Here is a 12,063-nt window from a genome sequence, read left to right as displayed (position 1 = left end):
ATCCTCAGCACACAAATGTCCCCTCTCCTTCACAGAAGGGTGGATCAGTGCCTTCTGTGGCACTGCTCCCATCTCCTTTCCAGTACCCCATATAGGAATCTGGCTGGGGACAAGGAGGTGGCAACCTGACGTTGGGTGGGGTAGAGGATGCACATCAGCCCATCGTGAACTCACCGCGACTAGACAGGAAACGTAATGCAGCTCAAAGCTGTATTTCCTTTCCCAGGGAGTCTCCTCCACAGTGGGTGTCTCCCTTGAAGAGTAGTCCTGGAAACATCCATGGCCAGAGGAAGACCCTAGAGATGCAACTCTGGGGGAGCCAGGCTGCTACTGAGCTGGCATGGACCTGGCCTCCCACTGATCTATGGGGCTTAGGCATGGACCTGCAGCCTTCCAAAAGCAGGGAAGCCCACTGATAGAAGGACCAGGGCAAAGCTCTGAGGGATGCTCATGGAGTTTTTCTGGCCTGTAGCTCTTTCACGGGGGTTTCCTACAGGAAGGGATGATCTGGGCCACTGTATATAACATCTAGTAGTTTATAGATAATGTGAGACATATATAGATCCTTCCTTCATATACAGTATGCAGGTTTTCATTGTCCACAAGGAGCATTGCTGTTCTAATTTAGCAGGTTGCTTCTTTTCTTGGTATTTGCTGAACAGATTATTAAATGCATCCACAAAATCTTGTCTCAAGTTCTGTAGTTAGTACCTATTTACATCAAGGCAGATCTGTGCACAGCACTGTTCTAAACCTGCAACAACATATAATGTACAGTAGTTCATGTAGACAGTGACTGCTAACCATTTTTTTCCAGCTACAAGAAATTGGATACATAGCTTTCCTGAGTCCATGTTTCTAACGCCTACATTGAAAGTACTATCATTAATATTTGCTTCTGTACACTCATGTGGTTTTATTTATTCACTTGTTTCTAATACAGAATTCTGCCTGCTAGATGAGCAAGAAGGAGGTTTTGAAAGAGAAAACGCAGAAGGCTCATCTTATCCATATTCTTTACCGTTTAGAGACTCTTCCTTTCTATATCAGCCAGACGCTGTGGATAGTGACAGGCACTCTGGAGATAGAAACATCGTTCCCAGCGGTGCTTCCTTAAGTGTACTGAAACAAGGTATTACCAGAAACTATTTATTTAATTACACTACAGAGTCTTAAGCAAGATAACAGAAGGAGGTATTCTTCCAAAGTAGTACATAGAAATTAAGCTGTCCTGTTTTAATAGCCACTAGCAATAACTCCGTGGTGATCACTTAAAAAAAACAGAAAGATATGGTACTTCTGGAATGAATATATATCTCCTAGGAACATATTGTTACCCTTTGTCATAAATATAACCTTATACAGTTTTGATTTTGCATCAGTTTTGTTATATCCCTGCTAAACTGCACAAGATTAATTTATGTTGGCACTGAAAAATGTTCATTGAGAATATTTGACGCATGATGTGAAAACATTCTCTTAGTAAAGCTTCTTGGGGAAGGTTATTTGACATCTCGAGAAATACAAAGTTGCTGTTTTTTCTTCCTGAACCTCTCTGAGGCCTTGGCTACACTTACCCGCTAGTTCGACGGCTGGAAATCGAACTTCTGGGTTCGACTTATCGCGTCTAGTCTGGACGTGATAAGTCGAACCCGGAAGTACTCGCCGTCGACTGCGGTACTCCAGCTCGCCGAGAGGAGTACCGCGGAGTCGACGGGGGAGCCTGCCTGCCGAGTGTGGACCAAGGTAAGTTCGAACTAATTCGAACTAAGGTACTTCGAACTTCAGCTACGTTATTCACGTAGCTGAAGTTGCGTACCTTAGTTCGAATTAGGGGGGTAGTGTAGACCAAGCCTCAGTTCTGAGAAACCTGGAAAAAAGCAGAGTTGAACACTAGGACTAAACTCAGATGTGAGCTAAGTGGCAGTGTGAATTACATGTTGGTAAATTGATTTAGGTGGCTAAGGAGTGGAAGGGTATGGTTGTACCAAGAAAAACAACAAACAAGAAGGAGTAAGAAGGTGTAAAATAAAGGAGGCCCCATCCCTCTTTATATTATTTCCTGTCAGTTCCTCCTGTAGTCCTGCCTTTACACCCACTTCCACATTCCAAGGTGTGATTTACCAGTTATGTCACCTCTGAATATGGCCCTGAGTTCACAGTTTAGTCAGTAAATTAATTGACCAAAATAGCCATTTTATTGTACTAGAATAAATCCTATTCTTCTCTAGTGTAGACTTGCTTAAGAGAAATAAATTTATCTCTTTGTAGGGATAACATTTTTTTGTGAAGGACTCTGAGTTGCACTGTTCTTTCTTAATACCCTCTGTGCCTGTCTTAGTTAAATAATTGTCATTCGGTTTCTTTTTGATTAACCTACCCTATTCATTGAAATGCTTTTAAAAACTTTTATATTGGAATAATTTGGGGCAGGTGTTTGACCCATCCCACTTTTCCTCCCATCATGCTGTTCTAGTATTTGTATAATTATTTGGTTGAACCATATATAGAGACACTACCTATAGTAAAATTGTTTTTCAATATCTTATAATTATTGATGTGAAATAGGCATCTTTAAAGATCATTTGTTTGTTGACAAGTGTTACATGTAGTGGTATGGCTTTAAAAGTAACATCAGGCATTCTCAGGGATAAAAAAACCCAAGTCCTAAAGTTCTGTTGACTGAAACTCACAGCTGGAATGTTGATGATTTGCTACTCATAAAACATCTTGGCTTAATGCCATGTTTGCATTGCAGGAAAAGGAATCTAATAAACTGTAGTTGAGTTTCTAAACTACATACTGTAATAGATTAAATATTATGTAAAACATAGAGATCCTCTTGAAGCTAATTAAACGTATGTTTTTTTGGTCAAAGGAGACAGAGGTGTAAATCATGTAAAGCCTCTGATGAAATATATGAAGAAATAGTAAGAAATAGTGTTACTGTCTGAGATTTTAATTTGAAGTATGAACAGTACCATCAGTCTTAGTTCTTCATGATGTTTCTCCGTAACATGAAGCAGTTCAGGAATAAAATATTCTGGTTGAGAAGTAAGACTATTTGGTTCTAAAAACGAACCTCCTATTGGGAATCATGAACAGCTTTCATGTGAAAAACAGTATAAAATATTGAAATCTTAAAACTGAATATTGATTCCTAATAACAGTATTTATTTTTCTCTCAGTTTGCACTGACACTTCATTAATTTGCAAAGGTCATTAGGACAAATTTGGTTACAGGTGTGTTTTTACTAACATTTCATTATGAATTCTAGAGATTAGTGGTTAATTACAGAATTTTAGTTGCATATACTGGCATTTGTAAGAGTCATGAGTTTTTAACATTGTGTTTCTTTCTTGGAAAGATCTGTTGCTGTTAAAGATGCAGTTCCAACCCTTTGTGAAGCTTCCAGAAGACAAGCAAGGAGCTTTAAATAAAATATTTTATGAGTTCTTGCATCATGAAGAAATGGTGACTGCACTGGAGGAGGTGGTAAGAGGATGGAACTTTTTTTCCTTCTAAAAAGAACATTAAAAATAGAGCTAACACGTCCCTCTATTCAAACACTTCTTTTATAAGTATTAACAAGTTTTTTGTTGATTTCAGTGGGAGGATGATCAGGGCTTGTTTCCCTGTCTAGTTTAAAATGTGAGAACCTAATAATGTATCTTTTCCTCTTTCCAGTTAGATAGTATTTGCACAGGAGAGGAGCCGGATTTCACGGACCTGAAGGAGTTGAAACCTCCACAGCAGCAAAACATAACCGACTTCTTGCAGCTGGTCGGGTACAGTTTACAGAATGAGCTGTTGTTGCAGAACGACCAACTTCATTATAAGGGACTCTTCTCAGCTGCTCACATCCTGATCAGTGCAGTGGCAGGTACAATGGAGATAGTTGTAGCTTTCCCACTTAGAAACTCCTCTTTTGTGTACAGCAGGAATTTTTATTTTGTAGGTAAATTGTAACAGCTGGGTAGCGTCAGTACATGTATTGATTTCGGTTTCAGTTTCATGGGGCTAGGGTGGATAGAGAAGAAAGCACTTTATGATTCAGGCTAAGAATTAAATTCAAACCCCCTTCACTGCATATTTTACAAGTAAAATGTAACATTCCCTGGAAATCATTTGATTTGAGTTTTCATTGAAGCCAAACCTTTTCACTCAGTTTTGTAAATGAATTACTGTTCTCATTGTGCAATCAGAATCCTTCATATCTAGTGTCTCAGGGTTGCATTGTAGGTGCTGGCTTCCTTGTATTTGCTGAATGTGTGGCTTTATGTTAAAGTATATACCATATTTAGCAAAAATACTTTAACATGTAGATCTGTAATTAGAGGGTTATTTTGCTGCCACAGAAAAAGGAAATTAAACATAAATGTAAATGAATGCCACCCTCACAATGAAATTGGCACGATAGTATTAATTAAAAGCCACCTGCAAATCCAACTTTTTCTCATAAAAATCTTCGTTCCATTAAGGCAGGTGTTGAGAGGCAGTGAAGTGTGGTATTGGGTAAATATGTAGCACTGTACAGTGGAAGGTCAGTTTCCATGCAACTATACATGGCACCAGTTTATGGAAGATAAGAGAGACATTTTGAAAGCGTGATCCAGTTGCAAAGATTCAAAAGAAATTGAACAAAACATACCCACTGATGATACTTGTCAGACTCTATTAAAAGTAATGTACAGTTAATGAAATGTAACCTGGCTCTGGACATATCTAGATCTGACATGCATGTATACCTGAAGCCGTATCAGTAACCAGAAAGCTGCTTTGTAGCTGTTTTCCATTGGGAATTATAGTGATATGGATTGTACAGTCTGTGTCTCATATTAATGTTGGGGCAGGGACCCTGTCTGTTTTTAGGCCAAATCCTCTGTCCAGCACCCAGACCTAATACCATGTCTGGCACTAGGATAGGCAGGATACAAGGAGAGAAATTCTCCTACCTGGCTGGAAAGCTGCCTTTAGCACCCGAAGGCTTACGTGGCCCTCCTGGCTCCACCCCTCTGCCAACCTACTTGCACTGCCCGGTATGCTGCTGCTCAGGGAGTTCACGCAGAACAGGACTTTGCAACACATGGAGAACGTACACAGTGCAGCTCCTAGCATCCATTTCCCCCCACATAGTCTCAAAGGTTGTAAGGCCAGAAGGGACCATCATGATCATCTAGTCTGACCCCCTGCACAGTCCAGCCCATAGAACCTTGCCCACCCACTCCTGTAATAGACCCCTAATCTCTGGCTGAGTTACTGAAGTCCTCAAATCATGAGCTCAAGACTTCAAGTTACAGAGAACCCATTTGCACTAGTTTAGATCTGCAAGTGACCTGTGACCCATGCTGCAGAGGAAGGTGGAAAACCCCCCCAGAGTCTCTGCCAATCAGACCTGGGGGAAAATCCCTTCCCGACCTCAAATATGGCAATGAGTTAGACCTTGCGCATGTGGGCAAGACCCACCAGCCAGATACCTGGGAAAGAATTTTCTGTAGTAACTCAGAGCCCTCCCCATCTAGTATCCCATCACTAGCCCTTGGAGATATTTGCTGCTACAGTCACAGATCAGCTACATCCCTTCTATAAACTTATCAAGCTCAGTCTTGAAGCCAGTTAGGTTTTTTGCCCCCACTGCTCCCCTTGGAAGGCTGCTTCTGCTGCTTCGAGAGCCTGTACATGCACAAGGAAGGGGCTAGATTGCCTCTTATGGATATGCAGCACAGAGCATGCTGACAGGGCTCAATAAAACACATGATAATTGCCTTCAGTGGTGGGTTTGTGTTGGTCTCCAGAGCACTTTATGCTAATCAGGACAGCACTCAAGAGAAGCAGTGGGTCTTGTCACTGCCCAGCAATGGAATTTCGTAACTCTGTGTGTAGGCTTAGCTTGTTCATATACATTCCTACAGTCTCCTTTTTAGCAACCACCCTGCTTCAGAGATCATTGAAACTAACTCTTCTCCTTTTTATATCTCCTTCCACAGAATTGTCTGACTACACACTGGCTCTGCTGCGTGCTTGCTGTGATATACAAATAATTCCTGCCTTGTGTTGTTTGGTAAGTAATCCAAAAGGGAGTGGACTACCTTAGTGTTCAGAGGTCCGTCCTGGTGACTGTGAGGAGTTTGTAGGCTCTGGCTGATTGTATCTGTCATTAAATAAAGGAGAGGTCAGAATATAGACTCATAGACTTTAAGGTCAGAAGGGACCATTATGATCATCTGGTCTGACCCCCTGCATGCTGCAGGCCGCAAGACCCTTCCCTGGACTCTGCCGTTGAAGTCCCCAATCCTGTGTTTTAGTGACTTCAAACGGCTGAGACCCTCCTGCTAGAATATGCTACAAATTAAATCAGTAGGCATTGATTAAGCGTAGTCACCATCTGGTCCAGTGTGTTAAAATGACAAACAATGTAGCTAGCTTAAACCAAAACTGGATTTCTTCCTTCTGACACCTTGTGGCATGTAGAAAACTACATCAAATGTGAAGCAAGAGAAAATAGGAACTTTGGTTGGAGTGTCAAAGGTTATGATTTTATTTTACTAAATGTCTAATTAGACCACTTCATAAACCAAAAACCTCCAGTGGGCGTCAGAGGCAGGTGAAGTAGGAATTGCATTGTGCAAACAGTAATATGGAGGCAGTGGTAAGTTTGAAGGGGGAGGGATAGCTCAGTGGCTTGAGCATTGGCCTGCTAAACCCAGGGTTGTGAGTTCAATCCTTGAGGGGGCCATTTAGGGATCTGGGGCAAAAATCTGTCTGGGGATTGGTTCTGCTCTGAGCAAGGGGTTGGACTAGATGACCTCCTGAGGTCCCTTCCAACCCTAATCCTGATAGTCTATGATTCTAAGTGCAGTAGCTCTGAGCCTGCCTGTTACAATACTTTAGGTGAGAGGTTGTGAGGAGAGGGGTGGGAGATCTCAGTTGCTCTGGGTTCAGTGACAAAACCTTGGTAGGGAGCTATAGGCAGGCTTGTGAAGAACAAGGATCAGAGTGGAAAGTCAGTTGTGGGAAGAGGAGCTGAACTTGCCGTTTGGAAGCAGAATGACGGGAACTCTTTCACTGTGGGCAGGTGTTGGGGAGGGATCAGAGGCCTGCAGAGGAAGCATCGGTAGCTGAGGTTGTAGGCTAGGCTGGAGTGCTCTTGGCTGTGCACCACTCTGTCCCACTACACAACCATGTATGTAGAAAGCCTGAGCTTCAGAGCTTCTTTGGAAGTCCTCTGGCCAGCTGAAACTGTCTCAACGCCCTCTCGATTGCTGGTCCATGGGTTTACGTCAATAGTAGCCAGAAAAGGTTTACGTCAATAGTAGCCAGAAAAGATGATGTGGGTCTCATCCTTTCTACCTATCGGAGCAATGGCATTCTCTGTAGGGCACCGGGGGAAATAGTAGCCCCCAACAGTGAGGATCTGAGCAAGAGGCTTCACTCTTTTGCTTTTGAGGAAAAGGATTGCAGTTAAAGCATAACTTCCCTTTAACACCAAGCCCCTACTTTAAGTGAGTGCTGGGGCAAAACGAGCGCCTCAACTGTCAGTGCCAGTCTGAGATCCCTTGGGCCTGATTTTTAGATTTGCCAAGCACCCAAAACTCCCAGGGAGGTCACCAGGAGCGGCAGGGTGTCAGTTCCTTTGAAAGCCAGGCTCACGTTGTCTCAAATTGAACACCAAAAATGGAGGCATCTAAAAATAGTGGACGCTTCTGAGAATGTGTCTGTGTGAGCTTAAGTCTCCATTCAGGCTGAGTGTATCACACTGGTTAATCTTTACTCTACCTAAATGTACCTTTTGGCAGCAAGACAATATATTTTCTTGTTTTTCCAGAACCTGAGCCCCCTGAGTTTTACTGCAGAGAGCAAAGTTGTATGATGTCAGAAACTGTACTCTATGAAAATAGCTTTAACATCTCTTTCTGTCTATATAAATACAGCCTAATGTCACTTCAGCTGATGGCACTTTGACACTGAGAGATCCTGCCCTGGCCCCTCTCACTGACACAGGAAGATTTCACATAGTTCAAAGGCTGTTCGCCCTATCAAACATTAACCTCGAAATGATGGAGTCTTCAGTGAAAGCTGTAACCATGAAAGAACCCAGCTTTTTCCCATTCATTCTTTATATTGCATTGTATGGATTTTATGCCTTAGGCGGGACCATCTGAGGAAAAAAGAAAAACCTAGAATAATAGCTGAAATACTGCACTAATAAATGCCAGATTTTCAGTGCTAAGAATCCTGCTAATTCACACTCGTATTCCTGGGAGACAACTGCAAATCACTGAATTTTGTAACCAAGTGGGTGAGTAAATGAACATGAAAAATACAAGGGCACCGCATCCCAGCATGTTCTTTGTTCATTTAGGGCCTGGTCCTGCAGAGCGCCCTCAAGTACTACTCAACTCAGCACCTTGCAGAATCAGGCGTTTATTTTGTCAATAGTAGTTTAGATTGATTTATGGCAATACTCCACAGTATAGCAGATACTCCATGTCTCTCATTTACTTTCCTAAAACTAATCAAATTAGTGATTAGACCTCACTACAGCATCTTTGCTGATCACTTTTTGTGCAAGCTAGCAAGTTTCAGCAGCATGCTATGCTTAAATTGCACCCTAAGCTCTCCCTTAAAAATGTAATGATTCCTTTTGATGTGTGTGTGTGTGTGTGTGTGCTTCACCCTGTTACAGTCCAGACAAACACTTGTTCTACCCTTCTGACCTCTTCAGTGTGGTGGTTTTTTAATAAAAGTAAAGTGTTTATTCTCAGTGCATTACTTTGCTATCTGTCTTCTTCAATCCTAATTGGGTTTTTTTTCCTCATCGTGTGAATGGAGATAAAATGTCGCTGTGCTCTAAAAATACAGTGCAAATAATTGCAAATGTTGGTTTGGGAAGATTTCAGTTAAAAGACTAAGGATCATGTTCTTATACTGCACATAGTGGATCGTAAAGTGAACAAGGGCAGCATTGTAGAAGTGTGCCTAGGCAGGAAGAATGGTTCAGTAGTTAGGGTGCTAGCCTGGGATTAAGGAGATTGGGGTTCCATTCCCTGCTCCCTTTCTATGTGTCTTTGATAATCTGGCCCTAAGTGACATACTGAAAGATATTTAGGTGACTAAAATTACAGATTGACAGCAAGGGATTTACAAGCTAAGCTTTAAAGGGCCATTAGGTGCCTAAACTGCTTTGAAGCTTTTGGAAATCCCCATGAGGTGCCTATCTGCATCTTTGGACACCTAAATACCTTTACAAATCTGGTCCCCGGGCTCTGTGCCTCCATTCCCCATCTGTAAAACAGAGAAAAAACACTGCCCTACCTCACAGGATCCTGAGAGGCTACGTTCAGTAAGATTGAGCCTGGAGTTCCAGTCTGAGCTGTGGATTCAACCCTTGCTAACCCAAGTCTGTTGAGCTAGCTGGGAAGCTTGCGCCTGCTGGCTCCAAAATGCTGCCGTTTGTCTCACTGTTTCCTTGTGTAACCCACACCCCTTCTGGCTGTGGCACTTGTAATACCGACAGTCCTTGGTTGTCGGTGGGCGGGATCAAACCAGGGACTTGCTTTGTGCATGAGTCTCTACCGCATGAGCTAAAATGCTGTGTAGGCATACCTAGAGTAGAATGGCCACAGATCTGCTCCAGAATGGAAGGAGCTTTCTGCCCCCATCTATTGGTGAACAGAGGGAAATCTGGCTAAAGAGAGAGACTTGCATAAACTTTCTACCCAGAATTCTTCCATTGACACTGCAGGAGCCACCATACTAGTACACAAATGCAGAACTGCTTGGGTAATGGAACTGAAAGGAGAGCAGGAAATGGCTCTTATCTGGGAGCAAGGACTTTTTTTGTTTGAGTCCTATATGTTAATCTGCCACTGGGCTCCTGTGCCTTCTGGAGGACTCTTCAAAAGAAGACAAAACAGGGGATAGCAGCAAAGTTGAATGAACATGTGTGAGGCTTCTCCTACGGGGCCATAAATAAAGCTCAAGTCAATATATCTAGGGTAGTGGGTGGCATCTCAGGACAGGACCAGGCACCATTTCCCAAGGGACTGGAGTCAGGCATGCCCACTTTTATCTCAGGACTTTGGACGGCTGCTTCCAGGAGCTGTGCGAAGCGAAGGCAGGCAGGAAGCCTGCCTTAGTCCCACTGTGCTGCTGACTGGACTTTTAATGGTCCAGTCAGCTGTGCTGACTGGAGCCACTAGGGTCCCTTTCCAACTGGCAGTTCCAGTCAAAAACCAGATGCCTGGCAACCCTACCTACTTCCCCTCACCTGTCTCCAACTGCCCTCCCTTACAATGTCCCTTCTGCACTGCTTTGACTCCCTCCTCCCAAGCTCCCCAGCAATGGTCTTTAGATGTTTCCCCATTACCAGTGGTGTCACTTGGGGCCTCAAGCAAGGGTGAAGGCCACACCATAGAGTGCAGGGATTGGCAACCTTTGGCCAAAGGTTGCCAATCCCTGATATAGTTCCTTGCTCCTGAAACTGTTGGATCAGCTCCATGAGCTAGGGCTCCTACAACGTAGGAGCATGTGACAAATCCAGTGTGGGTGGGGGCCTTAGGGCTGGAGTCAGCTGTGGGAGGCCTTACCACATGTGATCCCGCACCACAAACTTGATCTGCTTCTGTGCACCACCTTGCTCCCTCCTTACTAGCAGGCTGGACTGGGCCTTTTGCTATGGCTCAATGGCTGGGATTGAGCCATCCTGCCCCCACTCTGCTTTGGGCACTACTAGGAGAGGATGGTGCAGTTGGGGCTCCTGCACAGGAAAAAAGGCCTGGCAGAGGAAACACTATTCCCTGGGCACTGCCATCTCCTCCCCAGAACCCTCAGAGCCAGCTCCTCAGCAGCATCCCTTCTTCCCCCCCCCCCCCGAAACAGCTCCTGGTCAAAATGGGACCCTGGTGGCTCTGGTCAACACCACTTACCAGGCTGCTAAAAGTCCAGTTGGCAGTGCAGCAGGGCTAAGGCAGGCTCCCTGCGGTCGCTATGTCCAGCTCTTAGGCTAAGGGGTGGCCATTGGGGCTCTGGGCGCTGCTCCACCCTGAGCTGCGGGGGGGTGGCACCTGTGGGCGTGGGCAGAGACCCCTGACCCCTCCACCGAGGTGCTGGCCATGCCAGTTGCTTCCAGGAGCTGCCTGAGGTAAGTGGCGCCTGGCCGGCACCCCTCACCTCTTCCTGCACCCCCAACAGCTTACCCTAGGTCAGAACCCCCTCCCGCACTCCTAACCCCTCATCCCTGGCCCCAGCCCAGAGCCCGCACCCCCAGCCTTTACCCCCTCCCACACCCCAACCCACTGCCCTAGCCTGGTGAGACTGAGTGAGGTTGGGGGAGAGCAAGTGACAGAGGGAGGGGGGAAATGGAGTGAGTTGGGGGCAGGGCCTCAGGGAAGGGTGGGGGGGTAAGGGCTTCTGACTGTAACCAGTGCTTCACCCATGTCCATCTTTGACATTCAGGAGGCTGCTGAGTGGGGGCTTGTGCAGGAAAATAGGCCTGGCAGTGGCAATACTGTGGGCTCCACCATCCCTGCCCCCCCCCCAGCATCCCCCCGCCACTCCCTAAGCCAACACCTCCCGCCCCATGGCACCGCCTACCCAGAGCCAGAACCACCATCCCCCACGCCCCATGGCCCTCCCCCCCAGAGCCAGCACCTCCCTGGCATCAAGCGCCACTGCCAGCACCACCATTTCCCCCCTCCTCCCCCGAGCCAGCACCTCCCTTCTCCAAGGGCCAGTCCCTCCCTTCTCCCATGGCACCCTCTCCAGAGCCAGCACCTGCCCCCCCCCACGCCAGCCCCTCCCTCCCCCACACCTCCAGAGCCAACATCCCTCCCAGTGCCAATTGGGGTGGGGTACCATGGGGGGCAGGAGGTGCTGGCTCTGGGGGTGCCATGGGGGAGAGGGACTGACCCTGGAGTAGGTGGCAAAGGGGAGGGAGGTGCTAGCTCTGGGGGACACCATGGGGGATGCAGAGGAGCTGGCTCTGCTGGGGCTGGTTGTGGGGAGGGGCTGGTGGTGCGTAGGCACAGTGTTACCACTGCCAGGCCTTTTTCCTGCCCCCC

At 45.7% G+C, this 12,063-nt stretch overlaps 1 protein-coding gene across 1 annotated transcript in view; it reads left to right on the top strand.

Moving 5' to 3' along the window:
* GSDME (gasdermin E) overlaps positions 1–8,657 on the top strand; it is a gene marked incomplete in the record, with an annotated part of 41,519 nt that extends 32,862 nt beyond the window's left edge. Inside the window, 5 exon segments of the mRNA XM_034760650.1 lie at positions 944–1,132; positions 3,369–3,496; positions 3,689–3,884; positions 5,989–6,062; positions 7,933–8,657. Of these exon segments, the coding sequence (XP_034616541.1) occupies positions 944–1,132; positions 3,369–3,496; positions 3,689–3,884; positions 5,989–6,062; positions 7,933–8,163 (818 nt within the window).
* Positions 8,658–12,063: the final 3,406 nt, after the last annotated feature.

Source organism: Trachemys scripta, chromosome 2 (assembly GCF_013100865.1).
Source record: "Trachemys scripta elegans isolate TJP31775 chromosome 2, CAS_Tse_1.0, whole genome shotgun sequence".
NCBI lineage: Eukaryota > Metazoa > Chordata > Testudines > Emydidae > Trachemys > Trachemys scripta.
The sequence above is the reverse complement of the archived record's forward strand: the minus strand, read 5'-3'. Positions and strand labels throughout refer to the sequence as shown.